Source organism: Pyrgilauda ruficollis, unplaced genomic scaffold (genome assembly GCF_017590135.1).
Source record: "Pyrgilauda ruficollis isolate IOZ18807 unplaced genomic scaffold, ASM1759013v1 scaffold74, whole genome shotgun sequence".
Classification (NCBI taxonomy): domain Eukaryota; kingdom Metazoa; phylum Chordata; class Aves; order Passeriformes; family Passeridae; genus Pyrgilauda; species Pyrgilauda ruficollis.
Genome location: NW_024529266.1, coordinates 2,175,018 through 2,194,521, shown reverse-complemented (window position 1 = coordinate 2,194,521; position 19,504 = coordinate 2,175,018). Strand labels below are relative to the sequence as shown.

Below are 19,504 nucleotides of genomic sequence, written 5' to 3'. Positions count from 1 at the left end.
CTTTGTATGTGGCCCAGAGATGCTAATGACATGGTAATAGTGTGGCTTCTTCAATCACTTTTAGATGACAGATGGGACAGAGCAAGGAAGCTGAAATAAATTTTTCACCAAAGCTAAAAAATGTGTTTTGTCAATAGAATGCTTGGTTCTCAACCTTCTTATACAGGAAATTTTATTTTACTTATCAAGGCCTTATGTTTTATTTCTTTGAAAATTTATTAACCCCAGAAAGCTTGTAGAATATGCCATGGCAAAGACAAAGGTACCTGACCTAAGTTTGTGGCATATGTTTAAAGCTATATAAGATCTCAATTAATGCCTTACATCTGCAAACACGGGGAAAACTGGCTTTTATAGCTACATATTCAGTTGCTTAACAGAACCTGAGAAAGGCTTCCTGGAAGTCCACCACTTCCAGTTGCTTTTGCAGTTGCTTTCTTTCTAGTTGCTTTGCAGAGTTCAGGTCACATGCATAATGAAGTTGTTGGGAGGTTTTTGACTGCAAAGAGCAGTACACGTGTTTGTGTAGGGGACTAAAGCAGACCTCCATCCCCATTATATTAATAACAACTTTTCTCAAAGGCCAAAGTTTGCAAAGATCGTAATCTTGTGTGTTGAAGTTCAAAAATTATACATTGGTTGTGAGGTTGAGGTTGTGGTCTCAACCTCTGATCAGCATGGTAGGCAAATCAGGTCTTATCTGTGTTGTGCGCCTGATATTTAAGATACACTGTTATTCATGACATAATATATAGTTCTGTAATTGTAGGAGTGTGGAAGAGGGAGTAAAAATTAGTCAAATAAATGTAAATGCCTTCATTAACATCAGAATCATGAATATGTGTCTCTCAGTTTGCTGTGTTATCTACCACTGTTATTAAATGTAGATTTGCAAATGAAATGTTGGTATTTCAGAAAGCACATTCATCAGTTCAACCATTCAAAATATTGAGAACAGTATTTTGAAATTACTACTCAACTTGTAAGATTGTGAGGTATCATTTTACTTGTGCGTGACACAATCTTCCTTTGTCTATCCAAAGGCATATCAAGTATCTACTCCACCCATTTTTTACGTTGGTTTACATAAAAATATAAATTCAGTATCTAGTTAATTAAAGCAAGTGTTAACAATGATCATAAATTGGCACATTCAATCTGGGTTCAATCAATCTGGATTACTGACAAGGCTGGAAATACAAAGCAAATTATTTATATTATTTATGTGTGAATATGCTGTTTCATGTCAGATGTTTGAAATTATTTAAATTTCAAACATCTATGTATTTAAATTTCAGATATAGGAAAAAATTACAAATTAAGTTTTCTAGAGAGGGTTTGAAAAGAAATGATAACATAGACTAGCTGAAAAAGAAGGAAGGAATTTTCTTCTCGGAGACTGTTCAGAACTTAAGCTGTACAGTATTCATGTCTGTTATGTACATGAAGTTGTGAAAACAGACTGCATGCTGAAGGGCTGTTTCTGAGGAACAGATGATTCAAGTATATTATCAAGATCAGAAATAATTGTCATGAAAGTATTAAGAAAGGTAGTTAAATATTTTAAGATTTTGGTGCTTTCTTCATCCTAGAGATTTTTCAGTAAATTAAAAATAGTACAATGAAAATAACTTCTGCAAACTTCTCTCATAATTTTATATCAAAATAGTCAGTTTTGCCTGACTGTTTATATAATCAGCTACATTGTGCATGCTGTGTCAGCCCAGTAATAGTATCCTGTACATATATGGCCCAGTTGTATAAAAATTAAATGTTGTATATTTAAAGATTTTTATTGATTTTCAATTCATCTTAACCATGAATGTCCCTGATCTATGGAAAATCACCTGGTGTGACAATTAAATTGATTTCAGAATTCAGAATTTGTAGTATTACAAGAAAATAAACTACGCTGTAGCTATATGTTTTTGTTCTGTTTACTTTGATGTCAAGTTTCATTAGTGGTTTTTGGTATATAAACAAGGTCAGCTTGAGGTCAAGCATAGCTAAGAATCCTGATTTGAGCAAGTAGAGCTAAAGTATTGGACCGTGTGATTGTACTGTTATTACTTTTTTGTTGTTGTATTTATTTATTTATTTATTAATCAAATAGCAGTAAAGTCTTGATCTTGCAAATATTTCAAGAAATTGGATCTATATTGTCTGTATTTTAAGTTTTGAGGGCTCTGATGTTGATTTTTGGCCTTAATTTGATGTGGTATTTAATTTGGTATGTCTTACATCTGTACAAGATGGTATTTCTTATACTTTTATTAGCAGAAAGTTTGCGCTGTGTGTAAACTCTGTTTTTTTCAGAAGTGCTAAATTTAGGGAGCTACACAGAGGAGATAATTTCTTAGTGAATGATCAGACATCCCATTTAAGATATCTGTAAAAGATACAGAAGGATAGCTACTTTTGAATAATTTTAATGTTTATGTTCTGTACTTCCAAAGCCATTCAGAGATATTCTCTTTAAACTTGGCTTCAAATTTTATCTGAAGTTGTGAGGTTCCTTTCTTGTCCACTTGAAATCAGTAGCATAAGTCATTTTGTTATATCTCTTGACTTCTAACAAATTATGTTTTGGCCATACTGTGTATACATATCTGTTGGTCAAATTGTTTCCCAGTACCTACTTTCTGATAGAATATACTGATGTTACACTAGAATAAATTACTTTTATATGTATACATATTCTAATTTTTATAGCATATTAGTAACTACTGAAATCACTGCATTTTGAAGACACCTTGGTTGTGGTTTTTTGTGATAAATTTACTGATATGTTAAGCAGTTCACATACAGGGCCTGTGCATTTAAAGTTGTGAGTGGATTTTTTTGGTTCTGAGTGGAGAAAGTATCTACGTATCCATGTTTATCCTGTATATGTAACACATGATGTGAAGGTTTTGTGCATTTTTAGACTTTAGATTGTTTTGGAAACTTGTTTCTCTCTGCCCCAAAGTTATTTTAATGAAACTGTATGCTTAGCTGAGCATTCTAAGTCACTTTAACATCATTCTTTTTAATTTCTGTTTAATTGCCTGCAAGAACAGAAAAACAAAACCTAACTTCCCAGATGCTTATTGGCTTTGAAGATTCAGGATAGTGTTGGAGATGTGTAAAGGAAAACTTGGGAATAAAAGTTTGAGCGCCTGTGATGTGGATATTCTTTCTTGAAGTGACAGTGCAGGCACACTACCCTTGCTAGGGGAAGTGGAATTTGTAAGCAGTGCTTTGGCTAGCATACTTAAATATTGACTAGTACTTAGGAAAGGTTTTGCCTCTGCACCATCAGAACATCTTGTGTCTTAGCTGAAAGCAGTAAAAATTGGGAAATTTTCCTGGGGCCAAGAGAATTATAGCCTAATTTAACTCAATACTAAAGCTAAAATAATGTTGATTTCTGTCCTTTTTGATAGAGTAATTGATTAATAATTAATCAGTAATTAGTAATTACAATTAGTGATTGATTAGTGAAAGCGGATGAATTTCAAACTTGCCAGTTTTCACAGGAAATGTAGAGCTTGTTTTGTTACATTTTGTGCTGAGATATCTTGTCACACAACTTCTGAATGACAAATCATAACTTCAGATAATTGTAATAATGTGGAATAAAAATCACTTTCATGAGTTGTTGCAATTTCAGTTTGTCAGTGATGTAAAATTCAGTCTGGTGTAATAATGACATGTTTTTTTAGTTATTTAGCATAATTTTTGTTGTTGTTTTTAGAACTTTCCTGATGTAGATGATGAAGGATACAGCATTAAACCAGAAGCAACACAAGATATCCTTTTTACTATTATTGTGCCAAGTTATTTGATGTTACTGCAATTGTTTGGAAACAGGAAGTACTGACTAAAGAGTTAAGGAAGATGAATGACATTTATGCCTATGTTGCAACCTTGTATTCTTACATTCATAGCTTTTGTAAAATGAACCAAATTTTTTCTTGGATGTGTGTATGCAAATAAAAAGATTAGACTAGATCAGATCTCTTGGGAACTTAAAAAGGACAGTAAAAATGAAATGCAAAAAAATAGCCAGATCCATTGCAGATCCAAAATTCCATGCAGATCTCTCTCCATGAAAAGCTCTCAGAGAGTTTATAAAGTTTGCAAACTTTTTAAAGCATATTGAATGGTTATCTCTTCTATACCTGTGCCCTCACTTTTTTTTTTTTCTAGTGTAGCACTAGAGCAGTGTAGAAATAGAATTTCTTTTACTTAATGAAGTCCATTACACTACATGCTGTTTCCAATTGGTGCTTTTAGCTTTTACTGTGTTTTTAATAGTTTCATATTGAAAGCTTTAGTAGCTTGCATATACAGAGTAGATTTTGTTCTGAGTTGCTTTATTGAGGCTGAAGATTTTTCTCTGCTGTTCCCCTGTTACTTTGGAGGAAAATTCTTGTCCACTTTTTTTCCTACTGCCACAGAGGAAAGTTCTGCTTAAGAGCTGGGAATAGTTACCATAGATCTAAGCAAGCCTGGTATGTTGGTAAGATAGCTAATTTTTGGAAATGTATTCACTGAATTTTCTGGGTACTTCAGATAAAAGGTGAATTTAGGCTGTACCATTACCTTAAATTACAAAAACTTTTAAGCAGTTAACAGCTCATTACAGTGGCCAGGTCATCATCATAACTTCTTTGTTTTCATCAACTTTGCAGAATATTCCTCTAATGCCCACATGTAAGAGTCCTGTAACAATAAAGCAGTTGGTGTAATCGTCTATTTTAAAAAATTATATAAAAGTGACAGACTTTTATCCAGTTCTAAGAGGAGTGTTGTTTCATGCTCTGCATGTTTTTCTGAAAGTGAGAGAGAAGTGAACAACATTCGTGCTTATGATGAATGATTCATTTGGACATCCTGTTTTTTATTATCTCTTTTTTGTTGTGAAACAAAAGAAAAGGCATACATTTAGTGAAAAAAATCCATGATTTGCAATCTGTCATGAGATAGTACTTCAGCTGCTGAAAATCTTGACCAGCTTCAGGAACTTATCAGCTCCCTTTCTCTTTTCCTCCCTTAGCCTCTAGAAATTGATTTTGTTAATGGGAACTCATGAGATAATTTGTTGGAGGACATTGTTTTATTATGACAGTCAATCATAATAAGTCTGATTTAAATCTGTATTGGGGAAACACTTCACAAGAACTGTCTTATTTGTAGGAAATGAATCTTGAAGGTCAGTGATAACATTCAAGACAAGAAATCTTTTGATGGAATTAGAATTACTTTTCTTTGAAACTTTTTATAACTGCTTTATTTTGAAGGAAGAGAGATGTAAGATGAAGATACTTGGCTTTTTCCTCACCACAATTTTCAGATCCTTTCAGCTGAAGGGGATTTGGAATGTCAGGTTTAAAACTTTGTTAGGGAATAGTTTGAAGGAATTTAATGCAAATGTCTGTCATATTTTCAGGTGAAAATAACAGAAATTACTTAGAGAATATGTACACTTCTTCCAGGTGGTACAAAACTTTTCTGTAGAGGGAAATTTTCAAGTTTTTCTTGTCAAAACAAATGCAGGTTTTAAGACTTACCTTGGGCCTTTCAGAGGTTTTCTTCAGTGCTGCTCCTTTGCTTATAAAGCGCTGTTTATTTTCCTTATTCTGAGGTCTGAGATGTCATTGTGATTTATTTTTATCCAAAGATGACAGTACTTTAGGCAGCTCACATTGTTCAGTTCACTGTGCAGTCTTCTGTACACCTGGCATCCTTTCTTAAAAAATTTTCAGTGCCACACTGTAAAAAGAGGAAGTAATGGTGGCTCCTACTCTTTCCTTCACTGTTTATGTTAGGGACAGGTATTTCATATACATGGGCATTTCACTGCTTATCAAAATACCTAGGCTTTTCTTCATTTGATTTAAAAGACTTCTACATTTTTCATACATCTGTTAGAATCCCTGCTGGACTCTTGCAAATTATAATTTTACATGCAGAAGTGTTGCTGCTTTAGAATCTTAAATTTAATCTCATGCCTTCAAATATGCAGTTATTCAGTTATATGCCAGATACTGCCATTCTTCAGTTATATGACATCATGTTTTTCTGAACAGAATCATCATTCTGAAGATAAATGAAATAAACCCCTAAATTTTAACTCTGAATTGTGCATTTTGGACTGTGGATGTATGTAACTGCACAAAGAGGTCACTTAATATGAGCATTTTGTGAATCAAAACTGTAGACTAGATTAAGCAGATGGCTTTGAGGTATTTCCACCTTAACTGAGACAAACATACCAAAGAGAACCATTTCTATTCATCCAGTGAGTCTGACTCTGAAGATGATGAACCCAGGAGGTTCCATGTGGAAATAAAACCGGTCCAGCCAAATAACAGTTCTCAATACACTATGCCTTCTTTGGATGAATTAAAAGTATCCATAGGGAACATCACTCTTTCTCCAGCAATATCTGTAAGTCTTTTGTTCCTTGTATTTTTGATGTGTAGAAAAGTAGTTAAAAAACTGTAATGTAAACATATATTAAAATGTTCAGAATTTATTCTAGGTTCAGTAATTCTTTTTTTCTTATGCACTAGGTAATTTTTGGTACATTTCATATTCCAAGATATATATAGATTGCACTTTCATATTGCAATATAATATTGAGTACTTTTCTCATATTTAAATTTTTCTTTGAGACTTTTGAGTGTTCAGTTCTTGTGTTTGTGCTCTTGCCACCATAAGACATTCAGTTACATCTTAGGTTAGCTGAGCATAGCTTTTAACATAATTTGAAAATTAATTTTCAATAACATACAAGTCTTTTAGAAAAGATCGTATAATGAGGCTACATGTAACATTTGCAGTGCAGCTTTATTGATGTGTCCTGCCAGTTCATGGAATAATCCTTTATACCACCAGATGATAAATAATATTAGGGTATGCTGGTACAGTATTCAGATCAGAGCAAGACTGGTTCTGATTTTAAGGAAAATAGTGTACATAACATATTAAAATAATAATTTTTCTCTTTTTTCCCTCACCACATTTTGAAAGCAGAGGCACAGTCCTGTAAGTAGAGAATGGCTTTTTATTTGCATTTGTAGTTAAAACTAAGTAAGTGTAGTGTGTGAGGGGACTCGTTGGGAAAACATGAGAAATGTGTCGTTTCATCTCTACTGTGTGATAAAGACATAGGCTGTATAATTGTCTGTCCCAGACAGTAAAGAGATTTAAAAATGCTGCTCCCTTTGTCAGCCCTTCAGTATTTATTCCTACATTTTCAAACTGGTATAGCAGATGTGCACTGCTTGCTCTACCCAGGCTTATGTTCCGTGGTCTTCCGCAAGCTCATGATGTTTTTGCCTGGCACTGAAAACAAAATATCTCGTAGGAAGTTGAGTGGAAATAAGAAGTCTGGGACTGTTAAGTGGTTTATTTCACAGTAGAAGAACTTATTCCTATTTTTTTCCCTGTTTCAGGCACAAATGAATCAAAATTCATCCAGTAAGTTTGAATCTTTTAGTCTGTTATTTTTTAACATAGAATGAAAACAAATATTTTTTTTAATTGTTGGAGACATAAACTTCTTAAATATCTGTATTTTAAATTGAACAAAATGTTTCTCTTGTTAGTTTTATATAACTATTCCTTATCTATATACTTGGCTGTTACCTGTTGTGGGGACCAGATTAACCTGTATCTGACAGTTATGAGGAACACATCCAGATGCCAAAGGGGTTGCCCCATTGGGAAAAACTTCACTGCAAGTTCCTGAAACCCTTCCACCTGCTCAAGTTTAGTATGATCCACAAACCAGCAAAGCACACCATGTTCATGATATAAAATACTGACATACAGGATAGAGCATTAGCTTCTATTATTCAGGGTTGGATTTTTTTTTTTTTTTTAGCCAATGGGAAGCCAGGCCAGATTTGCTGAAGAACAGTGTTGATGTAAATTGTATAATTCAAGGAGGAAGTTGCAAGCAAACAACACTTCCTTATGAAGTGCACTGGTCTATGTAGTCTTCTCATAGTTCAGGAATATCTAAACTTAAGTTATCAGAAATTATACATTTTCTTTTTTCCATTTTAATAGTAATTTGTTTTGAACTGCCAACATTAATATTAACTATCTTTTTATAATTAAAATTAAATTTTTATTTTACATTTCACAGTTTCAGTGATAATGTGGTATCTTTTTCTTAGGTGAAGAGTCAACAAAATCAAAACTTTCTGCTCCAGCTACTGAGTAAGTTCAAATGTAAAATTCTATCAAATCCTATTTTGCAGGAATTTGTTCTTATTTTTCTAAACTTGGAAATGCATTGAAAATGGCAGCTGAATCCTATCTTAAGTTGTACATCCATTGCATTGTAAGCCTAAGTGTATCAATGGATATTTCCATTCATTTGTTTACCCATTCTAATACATTTGATTTATTGTGATCAATTTCATTTGGTATTTATAATTACATAGCTACACAATGTTTTTAAATAAGACAGTTTTTAAATAAGATCGTTTCTATCCAAGAGTGTTCCGTGATAAAGTGTTTAAGTTTGCAAACCCCAAATTTACACTGATCTGCATACATTGCTTATGTTTATATGTGCTGAAATAAATGAATTTGAAGATGTAGGTCTCAAAAATTACAGTTATTTAACTGACATTATGGAGTATGTCCACTCACAAATTTTCACCAAAGTGTTGGCTAAGACAGTCTCCTTATGCGTAAATCAGTTCTTTGACCTGCAACTTTTGACTAATTCTTTTCTTTTTAGATGCAAAGACAAATATTGACTAATTTGTCAAAAGTTTTTATCATATTATTGAGGGACTTTTTACAAGAGTTTTGTAGTGATAGGACTAGGAGGAGTGGCTTTAAACTCAGAGTAGTTTTAGATTAAATATGTGGAGGAAAATTTTTACTGTGAGGTCTAGTGAGACATGGAAATAGGTCGCCTGGAGAAATTCTGGATGGCCCGTCTCTGGAAATGTTCTGGGCCAGTCTGGAAGGGGCTTTAAACAACCTGGTCTAGTGGATGTCAGCATGGTTGGAACAGAATTTTTAAAGATCCCTTCAAAGCCAAACTGTTCTGTGATTATTATATTATGAAACTACTACTGAAGTTTGTGATTTTTATGAATGCATAAATCTTTCATTTCTATTCCAATTTTAACTCTTAATACAGAAAGGGGAACAGTGACTTCCTGGCATGGGATCCACTCTTCAGCACTTCTCTTGAATCTTCCTCTTCAGCTTCTTTGGCATCCTCATCTTCCTCAGGTAAAATATTTGATGGTAGAGATGGTGTTTGCCATATTTCTGGATGTTCTGGTGTTGTTTTCTCAGTTATTGCAAGGGGACGTGCTTTTATGCATAAATTATGGAGTTTTTAAAGCAGTATACTGTCTTACAAATATTACACAACTGAGAAGGCAGCATATAAGGCTTTCAAGCTAGACAGCAAGAAGGAAGAGGGAATGCTAGACACTTTAAGAAAATTCTGTTTTGCTCCTGTGTTTTTTTTATTGCCTTCTCATACTTACTGGATAATTGCTCACCATCTGGAATGTAAGCAACTTTTTTCAGCTAGTAAGGCTGGGAGATAAAATGGAGGTTGTTGCAGCAACTGTGAGATAAGCTGAGCTTGCACAATGAATAGGGATGGATTTCTTCTTTCCAGGAAAGTTGGCTATGTAGTACAAAGAGCAGAGCTTTGTTGTGAGGAACTTATTTCCTGTAGGAAGGCATGATTCTGTTAGGAGTTGTGAAGGCATAATCCAAGGGGAGACGGACAAAGATGACAGGACTGAGACATGAATTAAGCTGAGATCCTGAAAGCAGGGATATTGCAAGGAAAATGATGGTGTGGGGCATATGGGAGGTGGAGGGAGAGAGCACATGTTGCTTGGGAATTTTGGGTTGCAGGATATTAGTGTTGGTAGGACACTGGCAAGCTTTCCTGAAACCTGGTCTTTGCAAAAAAAAGTTCCATACTTCTTTTCACTCTACTTACTGTATATCTTTACTTCAACATCTTAATTTTCTCTTAATGTAGACAGTTTCCTCCTCCTACAGACCTGAGAAAGGAAGTGTGTTCGCTGATTTTTTTTTTTTAACTTGCATTTAAGTACTTGTATTCCAAAAATAGTTCTCATTTCTTTGTTCATTATGGCTTTCTAGTGGTTTTCTTCTGTGCATGATCATGCAGATTGAAGAAGAATAAGGAGGATTACATTATCAGTAAGAGAATTCTGAAAAACTGGTGTTATTTCTCGGTTTAAGTAATGTTCTTTTAATAACAATCTTTTAATTGCTTTGTAACTCTTCAGATTTTAAGAACTTAGTCTTTCACAACAAATTGATGTTCCTTAAGGGTTACAGTTTTAATATATCTGGTTACAGAACTCATTATAATTCTCTCATCCTGACTTACATAATCAGTCAGTAGTACTGGCAAGTGGATCCACCATGTGTGTGGTAGCATATTTAAGAATAAATTCTAGAGAGAGATATGTTACTGGAATACTCTGAAAAGAAATGGTGCTTTCTTAGAATACTCTGTTTTGATAACTTTGGTCTTGTGTTGGAGTCTGCAGAGAAAGGCAGAGGATGCTGAACTTCTTGTGCTGGTGGTTGTAGCTGTATTCAGGTGTTTATTGCTGTGCCTGGATGAGAACTGAAAGCAGGTTAGGAAGTCATCACACAGTTCCTGCTGGCAGCAGAACTGTGGAGAAAATAGTCTCTGGCTGATGAGTAATGACAGAGATCCATAATATCCTCTGTAGCTCTATCTGGCAGAGAGTCATCTATCCTAGTCATACCCATGAGGCTTATACAAAGCCCTGCAGTTCATTGAAATTGGTGCAATAGAGGGTCTTGTGGGCATAAATCAAGTTTAGATACATCTGTGCATTGGCAAACTTTATCTGATAAATAATTCTTTCAAAGACTGTTGTTCTAGAAGTTAACTAAGATATTTACATATTTACATATTTACATTTGTGAAATCATCTGTAGAATTAAATAGAAAGTAAATGTTCCAAAGTATAACAAATTTCTAATACATTTGGGGTAAAAAAAAAAAACCTGGATCAATGTAGGTCATGTTGTTTAAATTGAGTTCTAATGCTTGCTAACTTGCAAGTAAGTTTTAAAAGTTTTTTAAAAATACTTGTCAGATGGTATTTGCCTCAAAATCAATGTTTTATCTTCAACTTGAAGCTTTGTAATAAGCTGGTGCTTAAGGTTTTTGAAAATCTCAATCCCAAACTTAAATTACATACATTAGTTGTGTGGAATACAGTAATTGTCCCTTATGGTTTAAACATTTGTTTCACTGTTGGTTTATAACCATGTTAATCATTGAACACTTAAACTACCTTGGTATTTGAGTAGACAGTGGGTTATGCAGCGCAGAAGTAATCTTTGGTCATCCATGAATAATCTCACTCTATTAGAAGTTTCAGCTATCTTTGTTATCTTGAACAAACACAACAGACATTTTTTAGCTAGCTCTTGATATTTCAAAAATGCTTCTATTAGTTATCTTCCTTATTTTCATCCATATGTATTTTTAAAATAGTTCTTAACATGTCCACATTGTTTTTAAATAGGATTTATAGTGGTATAGTAAAGCCTTGGAATGGTAGTTAAAATATCTGCTTGAAAGGGAAAGCTGTGTTAAAATTCTTAATGTCTAGGTGGACTTAGATAATGTATTTGTTTATAGCAAAAGGACCACTGTAGAGAGGACAACTGTACTTTTGGTCTGAGCTTTTAAATGTGTTTCTTTTTTGGATTTTGATTGTCACTGCTGTTGCTCCTAGCTCTGCCAATGTGCAAGATGTTGAGAATTGACTAACCTTGCATTTTCTGCTTCTGTTGTCATCTAGAGCAACAGGCAACAGCAAGTGCAGGGAATACTTGTGGAAAATTCCTTTTTTCAGCAGTCAGAAGATTATAGGATGAGAGAGGGGAAAAAAACAGAGGTGGATGATGCCTCATCCACATTGTTACCCACTAGACACAGATTGATACAGACAGAATAACAGACTGAATCTTGTGGCTCCATTGTCTTCATTCATTCATTCATTCATTCATTCAGCTGAAAGCCAAATCTGTTGGACCTTCCTATTACAAATACTAGGACTAAGAGAATCAAAGTCTTTGGAAGGAACAGGATAGGTTTGATTAAATAACTTTGGAGGAAATTAAAAGCAGAAAGCTGTGGAGAGGAACCAAAAATGGAATAGGATGGAAGAAAGAAAAGACAAAGATGAGAAAAAATTAAATCACAACAGGTAGGAAGTCAAAGGAGTAAGGAAAGTTCTGAGAAATAGAGCCTTAAGTGGAGACATGCAAAATAAGTTCTTTTAATGTACCGAAAAATAGAAAGGGACATAGTTGGCAGTATGAATGAAGTACATATGATATGTGACTGGCTTTTTTCTGTCTTCTATTTGTGAGTTGGGGGAGTTACTTTAGTAGAGCAGTTATTTTTCATGCTGGCTAGTAGCCCTTGTGCAGTGGATATTAAATACTTTTTTGAATATTGAAAATTTTATCTTTTCATTGTTGGTCCTAGTTTCAATTCTTCCCTTTTCCTTCAGCTACCCTAACAGAGCACAATAGGAGCTCCTCATCATCTACCACTGATTTGCCTGGGTGTAGAATATCTCAGTGTTTGCTTGGACACCAGACAGATTCTGGGTCTACAAGCCCATCCTCACCAGGCTTTACCATTAGCACTGGTGTTACAGCAGCGCCATCAGGGAGTACCAGTACTTTATCCTGTTTTTCACAGTCTCAGAGTCAGTGGATTTCCTTTGCTGATGAACTTCTTACAATTAGACACACAAGCACAGACAAGAAGGAGCCCCAAAGATTGCATTTTAAAACTGAAAATGCCTGCCTTGCCTCTTCTGCTTTGCTTGGGAATTCTTCCAACACCTGTGCTTCTGAGGATCAAAGTGACCTTTTCAATAACTCTATATGCCATGAACAATTATTCATTGAAGAAACTGGCACTGCTACTGAAATATCTTCTGCATCATCTTCAGCACTACTGGACTATAGTTTAGTGTCTTCTTGTGCTCATACAAATAAGGGTATGCCAAGCATGCATTCTGCACTGCTCTTTGCTAATAACTGACTCCAAAAAGCAAGCTTTGGATTCATTTTTTATTTTTGTTATTATTGTTCTACTGATATTAAAATTAACTCATCCTCTTACTTAGAATGTACTAAACTGCAGTTGGGACAGTGAGGTAAATATTCAGCTTAAAATAAGAAGAAAATTCAAGTTATTCATTTAAAGGCATTGCTTTTTCTTAACTATGCAGTGTTGCTTTTCTAGAAATGGGAATGTATTTTTGTGGGATGTCAGACAGCAATGAGATCTCAAAGATTAAGTAATTGTGTTTGCAAAATCAGTTCTTTTTACATACAAGCTTCCAAGAGTGGTTGGTATAAAATCACTTGAGAGCAATGAGAAAGCCCACAATGCTTTAGATGCACTTTTCAGGGTGTCACTTGGCGCTATTTTAAAAGCACTTACGATTTGTGTTAACTCTTTAAACATGGCACTTGTACAATAGGAACCTCTAGTAGAAACATCACTTCTAGATATTCTACTCAAGTAAATAACTAATTATGTTCAGTGTGATCTTTCTAATATTTTCTTAACTTTGCTTTCTTTCAGCAAGGCCCACCACTCCTCTTTCTGTGGGCACCATTGTACCCCCTCCAAGACCTGCTTCAAGACCAAAGCTGTCTACCGGGAAACTTAGTGGGATTAATGAAATAGTACGTATTGATTTTTTTTTTTTTTATTTGCCATTTTGACTTCAGATACACCATTCATTTACTCTGTTATAGTGGAGTTACTTTCTAGCCAATGTTCAAGGAATCTCATAAGCAGCTTTTCAACATTGCCAAATAAGCATGGTTATAGTTTGTGATAATTATCTCATTACAACAAATAATTATTAACACAAGTACTAAGGTCCAAAACATAATTTTTGCATTAGCTGAGTGTTTTCAATTGAGCAAAGCAGTAATTTGATAATGAAAGACAAAATACTATTGAAGTTATTAACAAACCTCACTTGATTTAGGGATATCACCAAAGCTCTGGGAAATGAGTGGGGTATTTTCCAGTTGTATGTTGACAGAAGTAGCCCTGTTGTGACTTCTCCCTGCACTTGGTGCTGGTTTGTGGAAAAGGGAGGTGGTAAATCACAGCAGTTGCCCATGAGGATAGCGAGAGGTTGCACACTGTCTGCATGTACCTGCAGTGTGGGTTCGCCTGCCGATAAGGAATGTGCTAAAGAATGCAAATAACCAAACAGCCTATCAGACTAGGCCATGGCTAATTTCCTCAGTAAATATTAGTATTCTGCAGTTTCACTTGACTTCCTGACTTGGAAAAATGTTCCTGTGGTAAAATCTTCTTCTTGTCTTTCAAAGTAGCAAGATATTTTCACCATATTCTTGGGACAAACAAAATTCTCATCTTACACTTTGACAAAACTGACAGAATGTTTTCAAACTGTTTTGCTTTTCTGTAGGATCAGAAGAGAGTTCATTTTGAAATTTGTTTCTCTTTCCAATACAGAATTGTAGTAATTGCTCTTAGCCCAAGAAATCTGTTCTTCATGTCATTTATCTGTTCTACTATAAAGTGTGATCCTGAACAAAGCTACGTTCATTTTATACTGTTGCTTTTGAAATATACTGTTATCTGGATACAAGTAGAAGGTTGTCAGTTGTCTTCATTATATGTTAACTCCTTTTACAATTCTCATAGTCTCTATCAAAGTCAAGAAGTGCAAGAAAATGGGGGGAAAAAAGTTACTGTGACATATCCTGCCCTTAGGGGAAAGGAAACACCCAAGATTCACAAATGCTAGTGGTAGAAAGGAATGCCTAAAGTCAGAAGGTCCACAAAACTCACAAAGCTTTATTATTAAATGATGTACTTGACATGGAAATTGGTGTGTTAGTCCCTGACCTACTATATATGCACATTACTGTGGGTTCTGGATAAAGTGGTAGAATAAAAAAGGAAGAGACAAAGGAACATATGAAATAAACAGGAAGAGAAAGGGAGAAAGAGAGCAGCAATCCTGGTTCCAGTGTCAGTTCAGCTGATGGAGTATCCTGGAGATACCACCTAGGCTTGTTGGAAGTACTGGTTTTCCCCACCCTGGAGCTAAGTTTCTTGCTTTCCATGCAAATTAGTCATCATGCACAGTTCATTCTTTCAGACCTTTCTGGAATTCAGTCAGAGGACTTTGGGGGTCCTAGGTGGTTTTGTTACCCCCCTACAGTCCATGCCCACTTCTTTGTCTCATTCCTGCACTTGAGCTGTACCTGTTCTCGTGCTCATCTGCAGGAGCTAGGGCAAGATGTCACAGAAAAGTGCTGCCTGCCACTGCATAGCGCCTTCTCCAGCCACATCTTGTTCTTTTTCACTTTGTTATTACCAACAATCCTTGGTTATTACAGCACACTTCCTCTGTACCAAAAGTCCTCGCTTATTAACAATGATCTATCATTATTACCAGCAGTCCTTGTCTATTAGTACCAACAATCCTTGGTTATTGCCAACAGTCCTCTATCAGTATCAACAGCCCTTGGTCATTATCAACAGTTTGTCTGTTATTAGCAACAATCCTTGGATGGTTCTACAGTCATGCAGCTATCAGTGTTCGAGACATACATATTAGCCCCTTATGTTCTGGGATTCTACAGTTATCCTGCAAAAATGATGCTCCAGGGGTTTCAGTACCTTTCAGATAGGTACTGACAGGTACCCCAGCATGATCACTATTTAAATACCTTAACGGTTGAGTGTTTCCTAAAACCATCTAGAGATTTAGAATGGAAGAGGTTTTTCTCTAGGTCAACCTGCTCAAAAAAGGGCTGGCTTCAAAATTGTATCAGGTTGCTCAGGACCATGCTGAGTTTTAAAAAGTTCCAGAGTGGGAGATTTTACCAATCTGGCAGCCTGTCTCAGGATTTTACCAAAAGGTTGCAAGAAGGAGTTTTTCCTGATGTCTGGCTGGCCTTTCTTCACTGTAGCTCTTGAATCTCTTAGAAGAGCCTGACTCTTGACTTCTTTGTGTGCCCCTTTTTACCTAGTAGGAGCCTGCTAATAAATCTCTTCTTAGGCTTCTGTTCTCTGGGTTGAAAAAACCCTGATCCTACAGCCACTCCTCTCTTGCTCCTGTACTCCAGTCACAACTATTTTAGTTGCACTCTGCTGCTCTCACTTCCAGTTCATTGGTAGCTCTGCTTTAGCTGTCTAAATCTATGTTTGCCACACACACAGGTCTGTATCTTAGTTTCTTACACTGTGTTCTATTATTGACAGGCTGTTGCATAAGCAAATGTATTAGACTTGACTACTCTGTCAAAAAAACCCTATAATCTGTGAAATAGTGGGATTTACTCCAATGGAAAATGCAGGTTCTCTGTTTTATACTAAAAACTAGGGTAGATAAGACATTAAAGAAACTATGTTAAGAAACATTATGAAATTGATTGGGATATGAGATAAGAACTTTTCTATTTACAATATTTTTTTCATCTCTTTAAAACCACTTTGTGTTATATTCTTATGATCTCTTTTGTTCAGCCTAGGCCATTCAGCCCTCCATTAGCCTCTAACTCAAGTCCACCTCCAGCAGCTCCTTTGGCACGTGCAGAGAGCATTTCTTCTATATCCTCTTCTGCTTCCCTCAGTGCAGCAAACACACCTACAGTTGGTAAGTTTAATTAACCATTTCATCTTACTGGAGAAACAGGACAACTCAGCCACTAGGCTGCTGCAAGAAACGTTTGTTGGAGTTAGTTGTTTCATATGCGAGTCTGGGTACTTCAATCATTCTTTGCAATGTCTGCTTCTAAATGACGCCGAGACATGGGAAAGTACATTAAATTAGATTAGACCATAGATCCAGTTATGGCATGTTCTCTAGGGAAATACTATTCACAATTAACATTCTATGAATTCTTATTTGGTATATGTGTATATCCATCAAGTACAACACATTATCATATATTTGTTCAGAAAATGTTATTGTGTAGGTGCAGAAATACTTAGGGATACTGAAAAATTTGAATGAATATAAATGGTCAGAGAACTGAGTTCTTTTATGTTCTAATGCTTATTTTTCTACAAGTTATTTAAGAATATAAGCAGTGAAAGCGAAACAAACAATGGAACAAGAAAGATTAAGATGAAAAGGAAATTAGTCTTCATGTATTGCCACTAATTTCAGAAGGTTTTCTCTTGTTTTTAAAGGAAGGCACTTCAGTTTTGATATTTGATTGTCATAAATCAAAAGGAGACGTTGATTTATTGTCATAAATCGAAAGGCTTTTTTAATTAGTTGGGGGTTTTTGTTAGTTTGGGAAGGGCAGGGCTTAAGACATTTTAACTTGTTTATTTAGCAGTATTGAACTATTTAATTGCTGAACAGAGTTACACATTTAGTCACAAGTTAAATCAAGTTGTCAAGTTATCATTCAGTTATCTGCAAATGTTATTGATGCCAAGGATTCCTCACTCAGGCTCAGCAGCTTTGAAAAGCTTCTGTGCAGAACCTAGTGGGAGTTCTGCAGTGGAGTAGTTTCCACCCTCTGCAGAAGCAAAGCTACTAAGTTCTGCCCAATCTTAGCTCTTACAGTTCAGTGTCCACCAGTTTCACAAATGCTGAGAAGCATCACAGAAACACAACTAATATTTTGGTTACCAGAGTCTATCCAGGCTCACATCCTCAGGTCTCAGCTCTGGTGTCGAGGAACCAAAAATTGGTGGCAAGAGCATCAATATGCCCCAGCTCTGGGGAGAAATGTATGTGTATTGTTGGAAACAGTGGCAGAGTGAAATCATGAGGTGAGGCAGGAGGTAAGGAGGTGTGTGCTGACAGTGAAGCTTAATGTGGTTATTATTCTGGCCTAGGAAAAATAGATAAGGCCAGTTCCCTCTGCGCTGACTTTATGAATTAAATAGTCCTGGGAAAATGGGAAGGGCAGTACAAAAAGCTGAAATATTTTGGGGCATGAGGATATAGTTCGCAGTACATTCTGTATTCTTTTGACTTTTGCACAATCCAGAGTTCCCCTTACCCTATTTATTCTGAATAATGGAGAATTGACTCTGATTATCTTCTTCCAAGTGAACTTTAAGGCATGCGTAATTGAGTGCTTCTTTTATGCTTTTGCCTTAATTTAATTTGCAAAATATTTTTGAATATTAATTTTTAACATCTATTTTTGCTTGAAATATTTTGTTTTCTTGGAATGTTTTGTTTCATTTAAATGTAATAGACGATGATCTTTTGATTCGAAATCTTCCTACAATTGAAAAACTTTGTGAGACACCGCCAGGTATTGTACTCAAAGCACATTTATGTCTTTACTAATCATCCTAATATACTACATCTAATAAAATTGTATTTCTTTTAAACAAGTTTTTCCAGATGTTTCTGATATCTGGCAAATACAAGTTGCTTGACATCTCAAGTACATAACAAGTTGTATGTTGCTGAAATGATCAAAACTTGATGTAATCACTTCTATACAATATTATCTTCTGTCTATCGACTTCCCTGCTCCATAAACAAGCTGAAAGTTTGCCTTGGTTCTTCAGTTTGTCATTACTACTTTCTTTCAAGTAAAGTGAATATATTTTTATTTTGACAATCCTAATTCTCCTAACACAAGTATGTAATAATGTTTCTATATTTACATATAATAGGGATCTTAGAAGACAGACATAATAAAGATAGCACTTTTTAAAATAAATTTTATTTTCATGGCAGCTGTTTAGCCAGTATTAAGACTGTCTGGATCTTTGTTCCTAAACTGAACTAAAACCATTTGATCAGTTTTATTCAGCTGTCCTTTTTATGACCAATGATGGAGTCCTTTGTTCTGCAGTTTCTGTCTGCACTTTGAAGGTGTCATTGTAACCATTTGCATGGTTATGTTGCTAGTTCTTGTGTCAGCACAGCTCAGGAGCTAGTAGTAGTGATCAGGCTCAGACAGGTGAGGTGGCAGGGTATTTAAGCCAGGTTTGCTGTCACTGCCAAAGGTGATAGACCTGGAGCCCTGATCTGGGCTGCAGCCTGAGATGAACTTAGGACACCTTCATTAGGATCCGTCACTTCCCTTCTGTCTGAGACCTCACAGCAGGTATAGAAAGCCCTGAAGCTGAATGTATTGAATTGTACTCTCAGCAGCAAGGCAACAAAACTATGACTTTCAGCATCAGGACAAGCAGTTACGTTCGTTTCATATGATAGAATGACAGAATCATGAAGGATGCAAAAAGACTGCCAAGATCATCAAGTCCAGTCATTGAACGATCACCACCTTGTCAACTAAACAAAAGCACTAAGCACTCCAGTCATTTCTTGAACACCTCCAGGGATGGTGACTCCACCACCTCCCTGGCTAGCCTATGCTAGGTGAATAAATTCTTGCTGTTGTCCAGCCTGGATCTCCGCTGGCACAGCTTGAG

General features: G+C 35.5%; 1 protein-coding gene across 2 annotated transcripts in view; it reads left to right on the top strand.

The window, feature by feature from the left end:
• Positions 1-19,504, top strand: part of FCHO2 (FCH and mu domain containing endocytic adaptor 2) — an 83,685-nt gene that overhangs the window by 49,089 nt on the left and 15,092 nt on the right. The window contains exons 13-21 of one of the 2 annotated variants that reach the window (XM_041486043.1): positions 3,737-3,791; positions 6,257-6,435; positions 7,021-7,035; positions 7,446-7,470; positions 8,175-8,217; positions 9,158-9,252; positions 12,582-13,079; positions 13,673-13,776; positions 16,613-16,742. In XM_041486043.1, coding sequence (XP_041341977.1) covers positions 3,737-3,791; positions 6,257-6,435; positions 7,021-7,035; positions 7,446-7,470; positions 8,175-8,217; positions 9,158-9,252; positions 12,582-13,079; positions 13,673-13,776; positions 16,613-16,742 — 1,144 coding nt within the window. The remainder of the gene's footprint in view (positions 1-3,736; positions 3,792-6,256; positions 6,436-7,020; positions 7,036-7,445; positions 7,471-8,174; positions 8,218-9,157; positions 9,253-12,581; positions 13,080-13,672; positions 13,777-16,612; positions 16,743-19,504) is intronic. The other variant, XM_041486044.1, reaches the window with a different exon arrangement.